The sequence below is a fragment of the Sciurus vulgaris genome, assembly GCF_902686455.1.
Source record: "Sciurus vulgaris genome assembly, chromosome: 11".
Taxonomy (NCBI): domain Eukaryota; kingdom Metazoa; phylum Chordata; class Mammalia; order Rodentia; family Sciuridae; genus Sciurus; species Sciurus vulgaris.
This window is the reverse complement of record NC_136472.1, coordinates 82,287,484-82,312,029: the sequence shown is the minus strand read 5'-3', so window position 1 is coordinate 82,312,029 and position 24,546 is coordinate 82,287,484. Positions and strand designations below refer to the sequence as shown.

The window sequence follows — 24,546 nt, the reverse complement described above, 5'->3', positions numbered from 1 at the left end:
ATTTACAAATCAAATAATATTTTAACATTTATTGCGCTCAAAATTTAAATGCATTGTATAACTCTCTTTATAAAGTACAAAAGAATTCATCACTTCTTTCCATTATTCAACCATTATTTCATCTGAATGTTTATAGATAAGATTTTCTTAAAGCAGATTACTCATGATTACAGTTGCCTGAGAGACCTGTCTCACTGCATTTATGTATGTTTCACCAAAGGCAATTTGGAAATGTGCTTTGGATCAAGATTCAGAAAATTCAGTCTTGAGTTCTCCATTTATTATACTAGTAATCTTAAGTTAATTCAGTTTACAGTCTCTGAACCTTATTTTCTAAAGTTGAAATGGGGGTAATGATATGGGTTTATCAGTACTTCCCACACAGGATTATTGTGCAGAATTACATTGGTTTATTTAAAAAACATAAAATACTGTTTATATAGAAAGGTTGAGTATAATTATTGAAAAGAGGATATCCTAGTGTAAATTGGTATCTTTTTATTATCATTAGCATCACTCTGTGGACAAGAATATGAGAGCTTTGTCTACATATGTTAGAATTAATATACACAATTTTTAAAATTTTCTGTGGTACCTCAGATTGAACCCAGGCCCTCTTTCATGCTAGGCAAGTGCTCTACCCCTAACTGCATCGCCAGCCCAATTGTATGCTAACTTTAATGACGCAGGCAGATTGTCCTGACATATCTGAGATTCCTCAGAGAATTGAGTGTGGGGCAGTTGAACAATTTTCATCCATCAGTGAATTTGGCTTAGAGGGGCAGAATAGCATAAGATTTGATGAAGTCAGATACTTATGTGGAGTTCTAGCTCTGCCTGTTATTAGTTCTGTTATCTGGGCCAAATTACTTAATTTATTTAAATCTCAATTTCTCTATTTGTAAAATGAAATAATAAGTGCTTGAAAGGGCTGTGATAAGATTAAATTCAATATTCTTTACCTCCACACATATCTGTTTACTAGGTGCCTCTTATTATCCTCAGCAGTAGGGAATAGAACAGTGAATAAAATCAGATAAGTACCTTGCCCTCAGAAGACTTGCATTCTAGAATGAAGATACAGGCTCTTACAAGGCACACAAAGAATAAACATAATTTCAGACACTAAACAACTCGTGATTTTTAGAAAGCCAAGAAACAATACAGTGTGATGGATGAGTACAACTATTTTAGACAGGGTGGACATAGAAGGTCTCTTTAAGCAAGTTCTTGGAACTTAAAAGGACCAGCTTTGTGAAGATTTTGGCAAAGAAAATCCCAAAGAGAACAGCAAATGCAAATACACAGAGGTCTTAGTATAGCAACTGTACTTACACATAGCCAATAAATAATAGATGCAAATGTTTCTTTTCTTCTATCTCTTCTTCCATTTTTTTCTTTTCTGAGACTCTGACATTTAAGGATAAATTTCACAGTGAGATCATTGATTCAGTTAGCCAGTTACCACCCTGGTGGTAAATTCTACTTTTGTAGTCATGGTAATAGGAATTCCCTCTGTCTTCAATGAATAAGTATTTCCAAGGTTTATATGTCTTTACTGGTGAGAGAAAGATACCATGTTTTAACTTTCTCTTCCATGGTGCATTCAAAATTAGTACCAGATTAGAAATCCTATGAAAATTACCCCTGTTCCTCATACCTATTCTAATGCTCCTTCCCACACATATCCATTTTTTTCAATGCTTGAGCTAACTTTTTAGAAGGCAGTAGGTTTTCTGAGAAATTGGTTTAACATTAAATGAATAAATCCTTAGAATTTGGAAATCTATTGATCTAATAAGTAAACTTAAATTAAAAATTCTAGAAAACTTCTACTCCTTGGAGTCCTTCCAGTAAAAATCATTCTCCTTTGTATTTTCTGCTCAATGGATAGCATACCATTATCTCTGTTTTCATGGTTCGAAAAATAGGAGTTGCTCTTTATTGCTGTTGTCCCCTGAATCCCAAACAGTCCCAATTCCTTTATCCTCATCTTTTCTTAGTTTACATTTGTACTACCAGTGGTCTTTTTCAGATTCTCACTGAATTTTATCTGGATTACTGTAATAAAATCTGTATTAGTCTTTCTGCCTTTTCTATACTCCCATGCTTATACATTTTCCACACTGTTAACTGAACTCTTCCTTAAAAATGGTCTGTGTGTAATATGTATATATATGTTGCACTTCTGATTTAAATCCTTCAAGGGTTTCCAGTTTCCTATTATCTCATTATGCAAAGTGTGGTCTCTTCGCCAATGCAATGGCATCCCTCTCTGCGATTGCTAGAAATGCAGAATCTCAGGTTCCATCCAAGAACTACTAAATCAGAATTCACATTTTAATAAGATCTCTATTCAATTTGTTTCTGTAATTGATTTTGCACATTGATGTTTAGAAACACTGACCTAAAGGACATAGTCTGCATTGCTGAATTTGGCAAACATGATCTTTTATGTTATAGCTCTTATTCTAACTTTCCTATCTCAGATCTCACCACCCTTCATGGTTTAGCCTTAGTCAAGCATAAACCATCTAAAATCCTCATACCTGTTTTTTCCTTAAGCCTTAAATGCCTCTCAACTCCCTATCCTGACACTTACCTAATAAATTTCTTTTTAACGTTTAGACTCAGCTTAAATGCAGACTCTGTGAATAATTTCCTTGATACTCTCTACCTGACAGAGTTAGCCCTTCGCCATGGTGTCAGTTCACTGTCTGTATCTTTGTAAGAACCTTTATCTAGTTGTATATTTAGGTTTTACATGGGCTTATCTCTTTCTAGAATGTGAATTCCATGAGGGAAGGGAAAGTTCTTAGTCATATTGATGGCCAGTCACCTAGCACAGTACTTGCAGGTATATTATAAATGTTGATTGATACTTTCACAGGCATTGATGTATATTTCATTAAATAAGTAAATAAGTGAGTGGATGGAATATTTTATGTAAGTTACATACATATGCATGTATATAAACATACATATATATTGTGTATTTTCATGTACATAAATATATACAAGCATATGTACACATATACATACACGTACACGTGTATACATGTGTATAATGTATATTTTACAATAAATGACTATGAACGAGATCTTTGTACTTTGATGACTTTTCAGTAAACTTGTCTGTGAATAGTTGGTAGGTCTGAAATGACACTTGAAATGCCATCTTAATATAAGAAACAGAGATAAAGGGCTTCACTCACCAAAACCACTGGCAGCTGGATGGTATCTATGACAAACCAGCTTATCCTGATTATAATTTAAATTTCTGAAGTTCAAGTATAAAAATAGCTAGAAGTCAATTGCACATTTTTTATTTAAAAAGAGCTAAAGTAGTCAAATCAGGCTTTTAACTTGGTGAAAGATGCCAACTCACATCCATTTAACTTCTCAGTGATAAAATATAGTACAATACTTGAGCTCGTTTTGGGGAAAATGGTTTGACATTGTAATATGTAAGTAATGTGTTTATTATAAACATACTATAAAGGTATAGTATTTTATTAGTAATATACTTTTTCTATGAAACCATTAAAATTTGTCAGAAAGCTATGTAATGTGAAATTTTAAAAATGATTTTATTTTTCTAAGTATCAGCTCATGGAAATATTATATAAATAATAGAACTCAATTTTATTGTCAAGCCAGGATGCATTATGTTGCATTTGGTTTCAGGATATGAACCTGTCTAGGAAGGGGTTCCCAGAAATTCTGCTATTTTTTATATGGGTTTGCATTTCAGAGAACAAAGGGTATTATCAGTACCCCAAGTATGACTTTACCCAAGTAGCCTCCAAAAGAACTCTTAAAATCTATAAAAATGATTATCACTTGTAATTTGTCCAACTAGCCACAGATGATACCAGCAGTATGCAAAAAGAGCACTGAATAGATGTTATATTATTCTGTAGTTGAGAACTCAGTTAAAAGCTTTAGGTACTTTACATACTTTCAAATGTTCCCTTGAAACTATTCTGAGACCCTAGACAGAAATGACTCAGAATAATCAAATATACCACTTTCCTAAGCAGCAGTATATTCTCCTTGAAGACTCCTTAATTACATTTCTCAAAAAGAATATCCCAAACTCAAATTTCAAAGATATGAATCATACCATTTATTATCCATACCAGCAGGAATTTTGGTTGTGGTATGAAAACACAATCATGAAGTGTTTTTAGCTTGCCTGTCCTATATTTCATGTTTTTACAAGGAAAAATATAAGGGGAATTTAAGTATCCTTAATAATAAAAAATTTGAAAATCATTTGCTAAGGAAACCATAAATTAAAATGTACATTTTTTCCAAATAAATTCTCCCTCCCTAGTCTTTGTTATGAATCTCCCAAGATTTTAAACTAGTGTCTTCTTGCTACTCTTTTTAAAATAAAACTGTCCTGAATTAAAACACATGTAATTTACTTCAGCAATGAGAAGTTCTATTTAAATCGAGGACAGGTCTAATTGCTGGTTCTTCTTGGTTGACTGCTTGATGTTGTCTGTGGCACCTGATCTACTAAAGCTAGCAGATTCTTTCATTGACTAACATTTGTTCCCAAAATACATATTAATAGGTGTCAGGAAGACATGGCACATTCACAAGTAATATTCGTTGACCTCCTTCTTTGTATTAGTATTTGCCAGATTTTCAGTATCTGAGCAAATCCTCTGATGAGAAAAAATTCTGGAAACTTAAATTGATGGCATTGCATGAGTATTTTTCAGAAAACACTGTCCAATATATATGCATGTTTTGAAATTCAAGAAGATTATAAGAACAAATTGATATGAATTGCATATTTAATAGGTTGTAATTATGTCTTATCAAAAGCTCAACTTTTAAAATCCTTTATTCTTTGGAAATATGGTAATTGTCCCCTTTCCCATGTAGTTAATTATAAATTTCAGGAAGAATTAAGTCTGTTAAATCTCTTCACTGTTTTTTTTTCTTTGTCTCTATGGTAGCAGCGAGAATAAAACTGAATTGCTTTGATCTTGTTTCTGAATGGCATTTCTTTCCACAAAGGATTGACCTTATTTGAGGGTCCTGAAATTTCAGATATTTTTCATTAACTGTTAATTTTTTAATTCAAGAAAGGTATTTTTACAGATGAATTTTAAATGTTTTGGGAAAAAGTAGCTTATTTTAGAAGTCATAATCTTTTATGTTTCCATAGAGCTTTGTAGTTTATGATATAATAGATAAGATCTGCCAATGAAGAATATTCATTGACTGCAGTAGTAGATTGTGTCCAAGTTTTCTTTCTTGTAAGGATAAAAGTACAGTTGTAGCCCATACTTCTTTCTCATCTTCTTGGTAGGATGCAGTGACAGCATGCAAAAATTAATTGCATTTAAATATTTTACAAAACTATGTTTTAAAATCTAAAGATTTAGATGCTTACTCTATTGCATCAAACTATGCATAGTAAAAATTCAACTTTAGAGGTTTGCAGAGCTTCAAGGAATATTGGGATATGCCTCTGCAAAATGCTAAAATTGCCACATTATATTTCTTGGAGATATTTGCAGACCAATGATTTCCCAGACTGCAGAGTCAATTATGGCTCTCTAATTTATCCATCTTAAAATTTCTGCAGTATTTTAGACATTATTTCCTTCTTCTAGATATTAATTAACAAAATATTCTGAACAAAACTAAGATTTAAAATTCTAGATATTTGCTAAACTCTTTCTTGCACTTTTTAAAATTTGATTTTTATAGTAACCTTGTAAGGTCAACATTGTTATTTGATACTCAGAAATGAGAATATGAACTCAGAGGAGATAAGTGGTAAAAGAGAAAGATTCCTGATTAATAAGACAAATATTTTCTAAGCTATATATTTATCTTATTACTATGAGATTACATAATAGACCTTGGACTAATGTATTGCATGTATTATATTTTATAATTCTAACAATAATCCATTTAAACTGGGTCCTATTCATCCCATTTTATGGAAGAGGAAACTGAAACAGAGACTTTAAAATTTATCCAACAGCATGGATCTAAAAAGTGAATACACTGGCATTCTAACCCAGCTTCATTGGATTCTTCCAAGTATCAAACACTCTCTTCCACTACTTCTCCAGTTCATGTAACGATAAATTGAGCTAACAATACATGTCAAGTGGTGGTAATCTAATACTTGCTCAGTAAATATTATTTCATTATACATCTGGGAAATGCCTCTGAGTCCAATTCCACTTTTCTCTTCCCTCTGAGGCCATGAAATATCAGGTCACAGCAATGACTTCTATTTATAGCCTTGAAATATGGCCATCCTGTGAACTGTGAGCTTATCCCACCTATCATCGTTTAACTTGAGTAGCTAGGTAATGAGAATATTATTTTAACATTGCACTTTTAATCCTTTTATACATTAGCCACAGACTACACTTCTGCTAGCCTGGGGAGTCACAACGGATTTTGGAAAGCATGAGGGTGACTCAGCACCACCATTATGGCCTGCTGAAAACCCCTTGTTCTCAGCATCCTATGGAGAATAGGTCAGCAGCATTTTCCTCATTTATAGAAGAGGAGAATGCCTGACTCCCCAGCATGGCATCAATCTTAGTAAGGATTTCCTCAGAATCAAATTAGGCCAACTTATTTTAAACATCTTTTGAAACTTGAGAAAATAAAAGTAAATGGAAAGATCAGGAAGGGATGAAGTCATATATTGAGAAATATGAGCAATTATGCCCAACTTGAATGGAAAAAATAAGCACTACTTGTAATTTTGATTATTATTATTTGCATCTCCAAGTGATACATTGGACAAGGAGGACTTACGGGATGTAATATTAGGGGCCACTTTATTTTGGGCTCCCATCACTTTCTTAGAACAACAGAAGTCCTTGTCTGTCCCTCTGACTGAAAACTTGAGTAGTCGCATGAATTTCTATGATTGTCTAGTAATTTAAAAGCAAAAAAAGCCTTATGATCATTTAAAAATTGCAGATATAGTGTCAATTCTGTAATAATAATCATCCCATCCCAAATATCAAAATTCTGAGTACTTTGCAAATTATTTTGTCTTTCCTATTATGGAATTTTCAGGTATGACTTTTGCTTTGGGGAAAGGAGATGCTGTAGTCTTCTAGTTTCTTCTCCTTCCCTGTTTATCAGTTGATTATTGATCTCTTTAAGTTTGGAGTAGGAGAGAAAAGCAGAAAAGAGCAAAAAGTTTTCATTGAACTGGCATTATGCATTTTGCTTTGTGAGCCTGACACACGATGATAATGATATTAATAACAACAAAGAAATTTGCTGACCCTTACATAGTGCTGATTATGCACAGGAAAAGTTCTCAATGCTTTATTCATATTAACACTTTTAATCTTCTTAACAGGCAAACAGAGGTTAAGCAACTTGCCCAGGGTCAGCTAGTCAGCAAATGGTGGATCTGAGATTTTAACCTGGGCGATCTGACTTTAAAGTTTTTTTCTCATGAGCACCTTTGTGGTTCTTTGGGAATTTTCTTTTCTGGGTCTTTCTAACTAAATCTCCTATATGTGTATGCTACATTTCTTTTTAAAAAATAATTATAATTATTACACATAATAATTGTACAAGTTAATGGGATTCACTGTGATATTTCCACATATGAATTGATTGTGTTCATCCTCCACATTTTTACCTACCTCACCTTTCCCTTGTAGTCCTTCCTCTTTCAGGTCTTTTTTGTTTGTTTTCTACATATGAGAGAAAACATATGATACTTGTTTTTCTGTTTGTAGCTTCTTCCACTTCACATGATGTCCTCTGGTTCCAACTATTATCCTGCAAATGACAGGATCTTATTCTTTATAGAAGAGTAATACTCTGTCTATTTCTTATGTACCATATTTTCTTTACCTTTCATTCATTGACAGGTACCTACGCTGATTCCATATGTTGGTGATGGTTAATAGTGTTGCAGGAAAAATGGGTTATCTCTTTCAGAGATCCAGGAGGTGGATCATATGGTAATTCTAGTTTTAGGAACTTCCATACTGTTTTTCATAGTGATTGTACTCATTTCATTCCCCCAAACAGTGTATAAGACTTCCTTTTCCCTCTATATCTTCATCAGCCTCTGTTAGTGTCTATGTGTGTTTGATAATAGCCATTCTAACTGGAGTAAGATGGAATCTCAATGTAGTTTTGATTTGCATTTCTCTGATGGCTGGAGAAACTGAGCATTCTTTACATAGATCTATTGGCCATTTAAAGAATTGACTGTTCAGATCATTTGTCTATTTTTTAATTGGATTGCTCTTCTGATGTTCAGATTTTTTTATTTCCTTATATATTCTGGATATTAATCCTCTGTTAGATTAATGGATAGCTTATTTTCTCCTATTCTGTATGCTCTCTCTTCACTCTGTTCATTGTTTCCTTGGTTGAGTAGAAGCTTTTTAATTTTATGTAATCCCAGCTGTCAATTCTTGGTTATGTTTGCTGAACTATTGAAGTGTTGAACTATTTTATTTGGAGAAACATTGAACTATTCAGGAAATTGTGACTGGTGCCAACATCTTGAAGTGTTTCTCCTATTTTCCAGTAGTAGTTTCTATTCTTTTATTAAGGTGTTTTATCCATTTTGACTTCACTTTTGTACAGGGTAAACAATAGGAATCTAGTGTCAGTCTTCTGCATGTAGATATTCAAATTTCCCAGCACCATTTGTTGAAGAGTATTCTTTCTTCAAGGTATATTTTCAGAACCTTTTGTGCAAATTAGTTGCCTGAAGATGACTGAATTTATTTCTGAGTACTCAATTCTGTTCCATGGGTCTATACTTCTGTTTTTATGCCGTACCATTTCTGTTTTTGTTACTATGGCTCTGTTGTATGTCTTGAAAGCAGGTATTGTGATTCCTCTAGCTTTGTTCTTTTTTGTTCAACTTGTTTTGGTTGCTCAGGGTCTTTTGTGCTTCCATATAAAGTTTAGGATTTTTTTCCTAGTTCTGTGAAGTCAAAATCCTGGCATTTTGACAAAAATTTCATTCAATCTGCCTTATTACTTTGGGTAGTATTAAGGAAGACAGGATAAAGGCAGATAGGATAAGGATCCTGGAGAATGGAAAGAGAGAATGAGACCATGCCATCCTAGAAGAAGACATTGGGCTTGGAGAACAACATCCTGTCACTGCCCCTGACAGCTTCAACAGCAACAGCTCTTCCTTAGTTACCTCTACTCCCAACCCCTAGCAATAGTCAACCACAAAATCTTCTCCAAACACTTTCCCTTGAGCCAACAAACTCTCACCACCACCCTTACAGTAATGAAGGTTTGAAAACTACACTCTCCAGATGTGTTGAAGAAGACAAAATAGAGTTGATTGTCCCTTTCTGAATCCTATACTCTACCAATCACTTACAAAGACCAAGCTCATCAAAACCTCATAAAAAAGGATCAAGCTCATAAAATCCTCTAGACAACAGACATCCATGGGCATCCCTCTTTTGGGATCCCTCCCTCTTTGGGAGCTCTGCCTTCTTTCTATTACTCTAATATATCCTTTTGCTTTGCACTCACCCTGTGTCCATGGATTTATTCTTTGAATTCATGAGGCAAAATCCTACCTAACATCCATGCTCTGTGTTATAGTATTAATGTTTGAACAATATTAATTCTTCAATCCAGTTACTTGGAAGGTCTTTCCACCTTTTAGTTTTTTCTGTTTCTTTCTTCAGTGTTTTATAATTTTCATTGTGGAAGTCTTTTACATACTTAATTACTCCTAAATTTAATTTAATTTGGGGGGCTATTGTGAATGCAGTTGCTTCCTTATATTTCTTTCCCAAAGTGTTTGTTATTGGTATGTAGAAAAGCTACTGAGTTTTGTATGTCAATTTTGTATTCTACTATTTTACAGGATGGTAAATAGTCTTTTGATGACATCTTTAGGTGTTTGTATGTATAGACTCATATCATCTGCATACAAGTATAAATCAACTCCCTTCTTTATTATTCAATGAGTTTTTTTTTTTTTTTTTTTTTTTATAAACCTTAGGTTTTACAGCAGCTCGTCCTACATAAAGCATTGTCTTAGTGGACACCATATTTCTAGAATGGATCTTTTGCCTTAACAAACTCTGAGAGTGCAGACCCAGATGAAGCCACCTCTTCTGTCTCAATAACCAATTTTCCATGTTATCTCAGTGGTTAAAACTTCTCAGATTGGAGTCAGATCCCAGTATACTAGTCTCCCAAATCCAAGAAAGTTATATTTTAACTCTGTCGATTGATGCCTTTTTTACTAGTTGTTGGTGAAAAATGAGACCTCACATCTTCTCCCTTTTCTAAATCTCCAACCATCCAAACTCTGTAGACCCTCATGTCTTCAGAATCTTGAAACTGGTTCTTGGCAATTTCCTTTGAATCTTGTAAGTGTGGCCTAGTACTTCCTTTGAAATCCCTTTTTCATTTTATCTTGATGTCTTATGACTTCCAGTGTACCATTTTGTGCATATATTTTTACCTATATTGGACTTTGGCACCTGGCAAAATTTCATTTTCTCTTTTTCTTTAACATCATGCTCTGAAGTTATATATCTTTATGGACAAAAGATAAAGGTGAAATAAAGTATTCATACAAACATAAATGTGCATACATAAAAACATATTTCTAAGCCAGCATAGTGGCACATACCTCTAATCCTAGTGGCTTGGGAGGCTGAATCAGGAGTATTGAGAGTTCAAAGCCAGCCTCATTAACTTAGCAAGGCCCATAGTAACTTATTGAGAACCTGCCTCAAAATAAAAAATAAAAAGGGTTGGGGAACTGGCTTAGTGGTTAAGTGTCCCCTTGGGTTCAATCCCTAGTACAACAAAAAACCCAAAAATAACAACTCAAAACACATTTCTATGTATTTATGAACATATATACATACAACTATGTTTTTGTATATGCATTATATGCCTGTATCTATATATCTCTAAAAATGATCATTTAAAGGTTTTCTGAAAGCAGTTTTAAAAAATTGTTTTGAAAGTTCTTTAACTCTTAATGTATGGACAGTATATTAGATTAGAAGTCAGAAAAAGTATCCTAATAATTTTAGAAACTGGAATTAACTATTAAATATTTTTAAAAATATCTTTTAGCTTTAGATGGACACAATATTTTTGTTTATTTTTACATGGTGCTGAGGATTCAACTCAGTGCCTCACATGTACGAGGTGAGGACTTTACCACTGAACTAAAGTTCTAGTCCTTAAATATTAATGTTTAAAATAATTAATGTTTTATAATTATTCATTGCATTTCTAAAGTATCTTACAACTCACAGTCCATTTGCACACACATTATTATATGTCCTTATAGTTTTGTCATGCAAAAAGTCATTTAGTTCTGTCCTTTGAGCATTAGCATCATGTTTTGACTTCTTCATGTTTCTTCATGTTAAACACCTGAGACTCTCAGAAAGGATGAGAAAAATAGCTGAAGTGTTTATCTAAAGACTAAATTCTTAAGGCACCCTTATGCGTTTTATGGGATCAGGTCTCAATCCCTCTGTTCTAGTTAACTTTTTTGTTGCTGTGACTACACGACCTGACCAGCACAATTGTAGAGGAGGAAAAGTTTATTTGCAGGCTCAAAATTTCCGAGGTCTTAGTCCACAGAAAGCCAGCTCCATTCCTTGGGGTTCAAGGTGAGGCTGAGCATCATGGTGGGAGAGTATGGAAGAGGGATGCAACTCACATGGTGATCAGGAAGCTGAGAGAGAGAGAGAGAGAGAGAGAGAGAGAGAGAGAGAGAGAGAGAGAGAGTCTCCACTTGCCAGATACAAATATATACACCAAAGCTATGCCCCCAATTCCCATCTCCTCCTGCTGTACCCTACCACTGCAGTTACCGCTCAGAGGATTAAATCACTCATTAGGTTAAGACTCTTATAACCCAATTATTTCTCCTCTGAACCTTCTTGCATGGTCTCACATGTGAGCTTTGAGGGGGACACCTCACATCCAAACCATAACACCCTCTGTGTCCAATTCCTGCTAGAACTCATTTAACCTACACCCTGCTACCCATGCGGAGTCTTACAAAGTAGAGATAAATGAGGGAAAAGGCTGAAGTCAGCCCTCTGTGTATTAGAGAATAATTCTTTCCCTTCAATCACAGGATACTAAGGCCCACATTTGAGGGGTTTCTTGACTGAAACCAACATTGTCTGGATTAGATACTATCAGGGGGTGTGTGATGAACCTTTAGCCTGGAAGACCCTCTTCTTCCCCTTAACCTTCTTAAACTTTGTTGGAAAACTGAATAATCTCCCCTATGTAGTCTTTCTGACTTACCCAGTGTTTGACCTCAACTCCTCTGTGCAATTTCTCATCCCTTACTCCTTCCCCAAGAATGGCCAAGATGGATCTTATAAGCAAAAATAACCAAAATGGTTTTGGAATTATGGAAGCACAAATAAGGAGGAAGGAAGCAGACCTCAAACAATGGATCAGCAAATTTTTCTTTAAACTGAAGTGAAGTCAATCAATCAGGCACTGGATGGACTCACTTTCTGGGTAGAAAATGGCTACCAGTGACAGACGGGCTCGAGTTTTATAGGTTACAATGAAAGTGAATTAATCTTTGGAGACTGAAGCAGAATGTGTCAGTTTGGGCAGTCAGGAAAAATGTTGTAAACAGACTGAAACTCATTGTTACTGGGAAGGGACAAAAGCTCAGAACTCGGCTGGAGTTCACTGTTTATCTTCTTCCTCTGGGACCCACTATGACCCAGAGATTCACTATTTGCTTTTCCCCTTCCAGGACTCATTGCAAGAGTAAAAGACCAGGGCCTAGATTTCAGTATCCACTCCTCCCTTCAGGGCTCATTGTTGTTGGGAAGGGATGAATGTTTCGTTTTGGTTGAGATGCTAGGGATCAAACCCTGGAAAGGATACAAATTTGCTTTTTTACGCTCTGGGCCCATTGTTACTGAAAAAGGATTTACTCTTCCTTGGGTCAGACAGTTTTGGTGGGTTGTCATTTTCCATTTCCTTTAGAGCTCATATCTGCCCATATTGTGTTTTATTTTTTTATATCAGTAACATTGCTATATAACTTTGAGTTTATTAGTCTGTCTCCTAAGACTGAGAACCTATTTAGACAGATAATGAATCTTTATATATCTTTATTCCTAATACAATAGCTAGCACATACTAATTATTCAATGTTTGTTGAACAACTAAATTAATGAATGAATGGTCCTAGTATGTAAACCTGTTTTAAATTTAACACATTGTATTATATTTCCTAAAAGGCTGAAAGCTTTTAGATGTCAAAAGTTATTTATATTTTATCCACACACATATATATATATCCATACATGTGTATGTATGTGTGTATATATATATGCATGTATATATATATATATATACACATATGTATCTGGCATGGTAATATCCATGTCATACATGTTTGACAAGGGCAAGATGGATAAATGAATATGTGTAGAACTGTCAAAAAAGCTCTATGAGATCATTTTACTGTGAACATTAGAACAACAGAATGTTTCAACTCTTACTGTGCTTTCAGAAGAACATTCTATTTTGAAGAGTACATTTAGGTCAACATTTCTTTTGAATGAATCAGTTCTTATCCTGCCACACAAAAGTTTTTCTAAGGATGAAATGACTAAATGTCTATATAACCATATTATAAACTCCGAACCACTCTAACAGCTATCAGCCCCATGATACATAAAAAGGAATGTCCCATTCTTTCTGGGGATGACATAGGTTGAGAAGAAAGTCTTTATGATGCTCTTTGTCAAATTTTTGTCATCATAAAAATTCTTCATAGTTTTATATTTATATAATCAATCTGAGGTGTAATGGTTAGCATATTTGGTTAATTTTCCCAGGATGTTATAGAATATACTTGTTCAGATTTTAAAGTCAGAAAAAGACAATTATAAAATGTGACCAACTTGGAGATACCAACCTATCTTTTTAAGACCAAAACCTACCAACAGTATTTTCTCTTAGGGATTTATTTTTGAGGTTTAGCATTACAGATCCCTGTATCCTGAAGAAGTCACAGATATTGCAGTAATCTGTAGATATTAACATCAGTGTAGATGAATGAAAAAGAAAGGGAAGGGAAAGTTCTATCTTAAGGGGAATCTGTCACCTATCATCTCAAATCTTTGCCTTGCAAACTGGAATGACCCTTGAGAGAATTCAAAAGAGCTGTTTAATTTTTTTGCCTTAAGAATTAACCTCGTGGGTGAAGCAAGATGGTGGGCTAGAGGAAGGCTGAAATTCTTGACCTGGGATTCAAGCAGCAGGAATACTGTTTGTGAGGTGGATGAAGGAAGGATTTCACTAAAATTTAATATTGGCCAGTCAGAGTGTCTTAGATTCTCAGAAATTTGGTGGCATATTAAATAAAGAACAAAAAAAGACTACATTGGAGCCAAGCTTGTAGTGGCAGCACTGACAGCAGCAGCGGCAACACTGCTGCACTACAGAGAAAACAGAGAGATTTATCTGGAATATCCTGAGATTGGGGGGGCCACTTGCCCTTGGCTGATCCCGAGGCTGCATTGCACTATACAGTGGTGTATGGAGGGCAACCCATGCTTCCCAATTGTCCGAGGCAGGAGTCATACTGAAGCAGCCAGCTGAGGCAACTATTCCAGGAGATCTGAGCAGGGACGGATACATGGTCCTGACAGACACCTACGACATGACCTGCACTGTACCTAGCGAAGTCAGAGTGAAACAGGCATGCAAAGTATTTTATTCAGAGGAATTCAAGTCAGAGAGTGGAGGAGAGTCTGTCTCCCTTTGAGTCTAGCGGCTCACAGGACCAACTGAGGCAGGTCAGAAATTTGAATAAGCAATTATGAATATATGGTCAGAAAATAAGTCAGGGAAGCCTGGAAAGTCTGGAACTATGGGCAGCAGAGGGAGTGAAGATCGGCTCCCCCACTCCATGAGTGGAATCCTGGAGAGACCTCTGGGATACAGCAGAGATTGGCAACTGCATGGCCCTAGAGGTGCATTGATCTAATCTCTTCAGAGTAGTCATCAGCCAGCAAAGCCCCTGGGGCCTGATTGGACCTAAACCCTGAATACAGAACTCCACCTATGGGAACTCCACTCATTGAACTCCTGGCGGCCCCGCCCTGGGAATACATGAAACTGGTCTGTGCAGACAAAACTCCAGCCGGCAATACCTCCCATCCCATCCTTCCTCATACTGGTGAGAAGTTTTGAACTTCACCTGGCAACTGGTGAGCAACCCAAAAGGAAGGGTTTAAAAACCATCAACCCTTATTCTCATGCTCAGTACATATCTCAAAAAGAAATGGAAAGAAAGACAGCTGGGCATAGACAATGAACGTATATTCTTATTGATTTTTTTGACCTGAAAAAGATTCCTTAATTTTTCATTAAAAAACCTCCTTTTTTCTTTCTTTTTTAGTTTTTTTTTTTTTGTGTGTGTGTGTGGTTTTCTTTTCTCTTTTTTTCCCCCCCCTTTGGTGGTGTGTGTGTGCACATGCATGCATTGAATGGTTCATGGACATATATACATATACATATACATATTTGTTTCTTTTTTCTCATTTGTACCATTTTTTAAAAAAGTATTTTTCCTTGTCTTTGAAGGGTTTGAGTTTTTGATTAGTATATTTTGGTTTTGATTTACATTGCTTTTCATTTGTCTCTTTTTCTTTTTTCTCTTTCATTCTTCTTTTCTGCTAACAGGCAAATTCTATTGTTCTCTCTTTAACTCTTCCTTTAATTTGTTACTTCTATTTTTCTCCTCCTTCCTCATGGCCATCACATTCTATATATCTCTTCTGCATTCTCTGTTCACCTTTTGAAATTGTTAACTCTTTTCTACCTTCCTATCACACTTTCTTTTCTATTAATTAACTCTCTGCATGCCACCTTTTAGCACTAATTGGTTTATAAAATGCCTGCCCCACCATTAATGCTGTTGCACTTATTACACTGTGGATGCCATATCATACACATTATTTGATTTAATGCCAGACATAATACATGATTACTTATTATCTTTATTGATGGAAATTGCTGACCCAATTTTTTTTTGTGCCAATTAACATTGTAGATGTCATAGTAAGAACCAAGTATTTAGTTTAATGCTGTATATGGTTTGCATTAGTTGTTGCTATTATTCGTTTCCCACTAATCTAAGGTACTTGAAATATACAGGGATACTACAACTTCACAGGGTAGAAACTCTGCTGCTGCTTCAGAACCATACTCATAGATGGATAGTTCATATTGTTTATATGAAAAATCAAAGGAACTAACTATCCCAAACAACCCAAAATACCTCAATAACATACTTAGGGTGTCATACTTCATTGACACCACAGTGGAGAAAATGCCAGAGAAGGAATTTAGAAAGTCCATAGATGAACTGTTCTATGAGATAAAAGACAATAAAAGGAGTGAAATCAGACAGAATACAAGAAGTGAAAGATCTCTTCCAAAAAGGAGATAGAGATTCTGAAAGGAATCACTTAGAAATCCTCAGAATGAAGGAATTAGTAAAACAAATTAAAAATTTAATGGAATACATCCCCAGCAGACTAGATTACTTGGGAGACAAAAGTTTCATACATCAAAGAAAAATATATAATCTTGAAAATAAAGTTGACCATAGAGAAAGGTGTTAAGAGATCATGAACCAAATATTCAAGAAATATGGGATTACATTAAAAGAACAAATTTAAGATTTACCAGGATAGATGAAAGCTCCAAAAATACAAACTAAAGGAAGGCACAATCTTTTCAATGAAATATCAGAAAAATTTCCTAACCTTAACAATGAAATAGAAATTCAAATATAGGAGGCATACAGGACTCCAAATAAACAAAATTACAACAGATCCACTCTAAGATACATTGTTATGAAAATGCCTACGGAATAAGCATAGAATTTTAAAAGCTGCTAGAGAAAAATGACTGGTCAAATTTAGAGGTAAATCAATCTGGCTCTCAACAGGTTTCCCACCCCAGACCCTAAAAGCTAATGGGTCTTGAAATAATATATACCCAGCTCAAAAAGAAAATGGATGCCATCTAAAAATACTATACCCGGCAAAATGAAGCTTCAAAATTGAGGATAAAATAAAAATCTTCCATGATAAACAAACATTAAAAGAAATCACAACTAGAAAACCTGAACTATAAAACATACTCAATAAAACATTTCATGAAGAATAAATGCAAAATAAAAATGAAAATCAGCAGAGGAAGGAGCAGAACTAGAAAAATAGTCAATCAAAGGAGAATTGAATTCAATTAAAAATATGGAATAAAAATGACAGGAAATAAAAATCTTCTCTCAATAATAACATTGATTGTAAATGGTCTAAACTCTTCAGTTAAATAACATAGTTTTGCAGATTGGATTAAAAAATAAGATCCAAGGATATACTATCTCCAAGAGGCTCAACTTATGGCAAAGACATCCACAGACTCAAGGTACAGGGATGAGAAAAAAATTACCATGCACCTACATCTTGTAAACAATCAGGGATTTCTATTCTTATATCAGATAAGGTGGACTGGAAGCCCAAATTAATCAGAAGAGAAAGCAAAGGTCATTCCATTCAACTCAAAGGAATAATACAAGAAGAAATAATGATTATAAATATTTATGCACCAAAATGATCAAACACCTCAATACATCAAACAAAACCTATTCAATATTAAGAATCAAATAGACCAAAACACAATAATATTGGGTGACTTTAGCATACCTCTCTCAACACTGGGTAGATTATCCTAACAAAATCTAAATTAAAAAATCTACAGAACTACAAACTACAATTAATAATTTAGACTTAACAGACATATATAGAATATTTCACCCATCAATGAGTAATACACTGTAAATGAATACACTGTAAATGCTATACATAACAAATCAAAGGCCAACATCACTCTGAATGGAGAAAAACTGAAATAATTTCCTCTAAAACAAGGAACAAGACAGGGATGCCCACTTTTACCATGTCTATTCAATACAGTCCTTGAAATTCTAGCCAGAGCAATTAGGAAGGAGAAAGAAATTAAAGGCATACCAACATGAAATGCAGAGTTCCAAGTTATCTCTGTTTGCTGATGACATGATCGTATACTTGGAAAACTAAAAAAAAATCCACCAGTAAACTTCTAGATCTCATAAATGAATTCAACAAAGTAGCAGGATACAAAATCAACATTCATAAATCAATTGTGTTTCTATGCTTCAATGATGAATCTGCTAAAAGAAAAATTAAGAAAACTGTCGCATTCAAAATAGCATAAAAAAGTGGGACTTAATCTAACAAAAGAGGTAAAGTACCTCTACAATGAAAACTACAGAAACACTAAAGAAAAAAATTGAAGAAGATCTTAGAAGCTAGAAAGACCTCCCATGATCTTGAATAGGCAGAATTAAGATTGTCAAAATGGTCATACTACCAAAAGCACTATAAGATGCAATGCAATTCCCATCAAAATTCCAATGACTTTCTTCATAAGAATAGAAAAAGCAGTCATAAAATTTGTTTGGAAAAATAAGAGGCACAGAATAGCCAAAGTAATTCTTGGTAAGACAAACAAAGCAGGAGGCATCATAATACCACACTTTAAATAATACCACAGAGCTATAGTTAAAAAAAAAAAAAAAATGGCACTGTTTTGGCACCAAAACATGCATGAAGACCAATGGAACAGAATAGAAGACACAGAGACAAACCCACATAAATACAGTTACTTCATATTAGACAAAGGTGCCAAAAATATACATTGGAGAAAAGATAGCCTCGTCAAAAAATGGTGCTGTGAAAACTGGAAATCCATATGTAGAGTACTGAAATTAAACCCCCCTCACCCTGCACAAAAATCAACTCAAAGTCGACCAAAGACTTGGGAATTAGACCATCAACCCTGCACCTACTGGAAGAAAATGTAGACCCAGCACTCCAACATATTGGCTCAGGAACTGACTTCATTAAGAGAACTCCTAAAGTGCAAGAGGTAAAATTTTAAAAAAATCAATAAATGGAATGGCATCAAATTAAAAAGATTCTTAACAGAAAAGAAAGGAGAGCATGAAGAGAAGCCTATGGAATGGGAGAAAATCTTTGCCATCTGTACCTTGGATAGGGCATTATTTTCCAGGATATGTAAACAACTCAAAAACTTAACACTAAAATAAAACATATAACCCAATCAACAAATTGGCCGAAGAACTAAACAGATACTTCTCAACATAAGAAGTATGAACAGTCAACAAATACATAAAAAAAGGTTCAGCATCTCTAGAGAAATGCAAATTAAAACTACACTGAAATTTCATCTTACTCCAGTCAGAATGGCAATTATCAAGAATACAAGTAACAATAAATGTTGGTGATGATGTGGAGTAAAGGGTACATTCATAAATTGTTACAGGACTGCAAATTGGTGCAACCACTCCAGAAAGCAGTATGGAGATTCCTCAAAAAACTAGGAATGGAGCCACCATTTGATGTTATCCCACTCCTCAGTATATATCAAAGGTCTTAAAATCCGCATACTACAGTGACTCAGCTACATCAATGTTTACAGAAGCATAATTCACAATAGATAAGTATGGAGCCAATTTAGGGGCCCTTCAAAATATGAATGGATAAATAAAATGTTATATATACACACAATGGAGTATTACTCAGCAATAACAAAGAATGATTTTACGACATTTCCTGGTAAATAGAAGGATCTGGAGATGGTCATGCTTATTGAAATATGCCAGTCCCCCAAACCAAAGTTCATATGTTTTCTCTGATTATGTGGAAGCTTACCCATAATAAGGGGAGGAGGTTTTAGAAGTTCAGTGGAGTAGACAAAGGAAAATGAGGCGAAGGGACCAGGGGATGGAAACAGGAAAGAGAGTGGAATGAATCTGACATACCTTTCCTATGTACATACATGAATATACCACTGTGAAGCTAACCATTGTGTACATCCATGAGAAATTAATTTAAAAGAGATAATTATGTGAAAATGACACACATCAATAGAGGAAAGGGAGTAGGGGATGGGAAGAGGGTAGGGGAAGGAAAGGTACTGGGGTCTAAATTAGAACAAGATATATTCCATACTTATATAATTATGTAAATTCTACTCTCATGTATAACTAAAAGGAACCAAGTTAAAAAAAAAAAAAAAGAATTAACCTTGTGGTGCAGTGTTCCATTCCCCTGGTGTTTATATTAGTTCTAGCAGGCTTTTGAAGAATTGGTAATCTACCAAGGAGGACATACCTCCAAACTCTGTCATGCCACAGTGTGTACAGGAAATGTTTAAAAAAAAAATGGATCTGAAGAAGATATTGAACACTTCTAGGACAAAAAGAGAATTTTAGACCCCTTTACTTCTCCATTTACTCTGCTGTTTCCCTTGACCCATGTTAGATCTTCCTCTTAAGAAGTATAGTGGTGATTTGGGGGGTTTCCAATAGCCACACTTAAGTGGAAGGCTCTTTCAGACCATCTGGTTTAATGATTGCTATTGCTCAAACTTGCAGGGTAAAATCGATTTCTTAATAGTATTTTTAAGGCTCTAACCAATGATTCATCAGTAGATCCAAATGATGGAGACTTTCAACTTCATGGTTAACCTCTTTGGCAGAGGAAACATATAAATTATTGGGAAGAATATAAACTTTGGAAAATATTCATGAGTAAATTTGACATTCCTTTTCTCCACATTGGATGGTATGTAATACAACCCTCTCATTTTACAGATGAGAAAATAAAAAGTGAGTTTGAAGTGTTAGGCAGATTTTCCCAAAGTTCCACAGACAGATTAATGGAAATACTAAACTTAAATCCAAGACCCTATCTTCTTTTCAACCAAATATTTTTCTGGCTACACACTATCAATTAAAAAAACAATTTATGTTCATATGACATCTGTCTTCAGTAGGAGTTTTAGTCTCTCTGGCTATGTATAATCATACTGCTAATTTGCTTATTTAGAACACTATTGTGAAGACAGTGTAAAAAATGAGGTAACAATGGAATAAGAGAGAGGCTCACACAGATACCCATCTTCCTTTACCTATAGAAGTTCAAACTCATTTTATTTATGCATCCATCATATTTTATGAGTATTTACATTCCTTTACTCAAGCACAGCTCACTTATTTATTGAATTTTCCTCTTCATTATGTTTCATAAAGATGTAAACTCTAGATGTAAAACAAGATTGCTATTACTATTAATAACAGTAATTATGAATTAATCCAAAGGAGATATTCATCACCATAGTCTATTTTTAATTCTCATAATTATAAATAATAACAAATAAACTTTTAATAAAATGCTTTCAAATTTCAAAGAGCTTAACCCCACATGTCAATAAATTATATTTATTTAAATAACTTGACTCTCAAAATAGGAAAATATTTGTTGGGTCACTTTATGTGTTCTTATAAGTATCCATTTTTGTAAATTGTGATTATAATCTGAAGTGAGTCTATACCTATCATTGATAATATTCATAGGAATTAGGCAAGATTCTAACCTCGTTTTACAAATGTGGCTACCAAGAGTATCTTGTGACGGTAAGCACACAGCCAAGCTTGCCTTGAAATTGTGGTCACCTGACAGTAGTCCACTGTACCTTATGTACCCTGCTGGTGCTGCATGTCATATTTTAACCAAGAAAATTGTATAGAGATTGATGATCTAAGTTTATTTTTATAGTGACTTTATCCACAATCATTCATACAGCCCTTCAGGGCTTAGTGATGCCTTAAAAATAGATTACCTAAATAAAGGTTGTTCTAAAAAGCTTACAAATCACACACAAGTCTTAGCATGATAGGAACACTGAATTCAGCATTTTATTAAGTTAAATCAGAAATGTTAGGATCATTGATAAGATGAAATCAGGTTAGATGATGGCATGCCTTAAGCCCCATTAAACAGATTGAAAATTAAAAACCACAGAAACAGTTTCTTGTAAAACACGCATTGGATGCATGGGCAGCATAGTCAGCCAGATTCTTGCTGTACTCCCAGCTAGGCTGATTTCTAGCAGGATGATTTTTAGGCAAGTTGCCTAACATCTCTAAGTGTCAGTTTTCTCCTCTGTAAAACAGGAATAATATAATACTTCCATCAATATTTTTTGTGAGTACTACTAATAATTTAATGGATCCAGAACAATCCCTGAAAATTTAGTAGCTCAATAAATCACAGCTGTGGTTTTTATGATGATTATTTACATTATCAGTGTGCCTATATTATCACTGAATAGGAAATGAAAGAAAAGACATTTTATTAGAATCCCACCCCTTTAGAACTAATCATTATTGCATGGATGAAACAGTATTGTTAGTTAATCACTTCATTCTTTCTAAAAAGCCAATTTAGAAGTGAATTTACAGGAATTGCAGAATAAGAATAGGTTAACTAGAATTAAATTACTTATGTAGAAAGAAGAGGGTAGGAAGAAGATGGGGGAATGTGGCTTAGAATGCCAAACTTATGGCTACCTAAACAAATTGTTTCATTTTTCTGCATTTTAGGTTCTGATGTGACAAGAAAGTACTTTAAGACTTATCCCTTTCAACTCAGCATTTTAGAGTTCTATGAGATGCTCTAGAGAGAATTGCTATCTCTAGTTACAATCTGAAAGAGGAGATACAGTCTTTCTATATCTTCACTTAAGTGTTGTCTGAGCCAAGAAGAAAGCAGAGTTCAGCTTTTGGGTTAGAAGATTTCTCAGATGGTTCCGGATGGGGACTGGTAGGCCAGATGCTAAGGGATCCTGGTACCAAAATGTGGGTCTTTAGAGTATTAATAAAAGTAAAAAAGAGAGAGAGAGAGAGAAAAGAAGATAAGAAAAAAATTTAAAAAGCAAAGGATGATTTCTTGTACATCAATAAGAGTAGAAATTACATTCCTGCTGTTTTGTAGCATTGCCACCATAGGATCATTCTCAGAAGCTTCTGTAATGCTTGCAAATATGTTAGTAAACATATTGATAATAAACATGTCAGCTAGTCTATATTGCTGCACATAATATATGGAACATAACATCATTTTTACTTATTTGCAGCAAAACCAAGGCAAATGCCCAGCCCAGAATTGTTCAGTGGAAGCCCCTGCTTGGATGCCTGTCCATCACTGTTCTGTAAGTTCGATTATTCCAAGATTTGCCAAAATGAAGGAGAAATGTTTTTTATATTTTGTTACAACCTTAGTGGAATGAACTAGAATGCTCTCTAAAATTCTGGAGTAGAGCAAACCTTTTGAAAGGCGAACATGTAGTTTCTAAAAGTCATGTATTATAATAAATAACTGTGATTAGGAATTCTGTGAATTTTGGGGGAGTCAGAATAACTTGCAAAAGATTTCTCTAAATGGGTTATTGATGAGTTAGATTTGGTTGGTCATTAAAATGAATATATTTGTACATACATTTTTCTGAATATCTGTACATTCAGCAATATTTGATTTTAGATGCCTTAAAGAGGAATGCTTTCTCCTCTATCATTGTTTTGTTGACTGCCCTATAGTGATGAGTAAACGGACTTGCAATTTTCAAGTCTTCCTGATGTAATAATAGTCTCTGTTTCTGTGTGGAATTTTCTATCGGAGAATTTTCAAGTGCCTTAAAAACAAGCAGGTACTATGTCATTATCCTTGTGTTGCAGATGGGAGACTTAAATACAAAGGGAGTAAGAATAGTACATCATTTGTGAATCTGGCAATAGATCCCAGATACCCTCTGTCTTCTTTCATGTGCTTGTTCTACTACACTGTCCTCTGAAGTAAATGAAGTGGACAATTTGTATGATGCTCTCTTATACACATATTGCCTGAAAGAAATGACAAAGTTCCTCTGGGAATTATATGTGCTATAACTGACAATTTGCCTGTCATTTAATAATGTGTGTGCAATGGAAACAAAAAGAAATTATGAAGGTACTTTTGGGGCATTCCCCTCATTGGACTCTCCTTGCAGCAATGTAAAAGTGATATGTGGAGCTTCTTAATATGGGCATGTATTGTTGAGGTACAAGGTACTGAAAGTGGCAGCTCAGCTGCCAGGGCAGGACTTGTGACTGTGTTAGAAGGCACTGGTCTAGGGGAGATTGCTTTGCATTCAGGTCACGTAAGGGAAAAAGCTTCCTTCTTTGCTTTTATCTTGGGGAGAAGGAGAAGATGGAATCACCTTTAGTGAAGGAGATGATGATGCTAAATTTTGGAGGGATTCCTGCAGTGCAGACATAGCCCAGACTTGCCACAGACTTAGAAAAAAAAAATTGTCAACACTTTTGTGAGCAGATGGCCAGAGGGGAGAGCATGCTTGGGGACTCTGCTGATGCCAAGGAAAGGATGCGTTTTAATAATTTTATTTCTTCATCAAACACTCCTTTTATTGTACCTTGGTTTTATCTCAAAAATTTGGACTGATTTCTCTGTTTTTCCAAGGAGACCACATGTTCTTCGGGTTAGTGCTATGGTTTGAATATGGTTGGTCTCTCTCTCAAACTCATTTGGA

At 34.7% G+C, this 24,546-nt stretch overlaps 1 protein-coding gene across 9 annotated transcripts in view; it reads left to right on the top strand.

Moving 5' to 3' along the window:
* Positions 1–24,546, top strand: part of DLG2 (discs large MAGUK scaffold protein 2) — a gene marked incomplete at its 3' end in the record, with an annotated part of 2,081,919 nt that overhangs the window by 555,065 nt on the left and 1,502,308 nt on the right. For all 9 annotated transcript variants that reach the window (XM_079105558.1, XM_079105557.1, XM_079105560.1 and 6 more), the window contains one exon: positions 23,098–23,172. In XM_079105558.1, the coding sequence (XP_078961684.1) occupies positions 23,098–23,172 (75 nt within the window). The remainder of the gene's footprint in view (positions 1–23,097; positions 23,173–24,546) is intronic.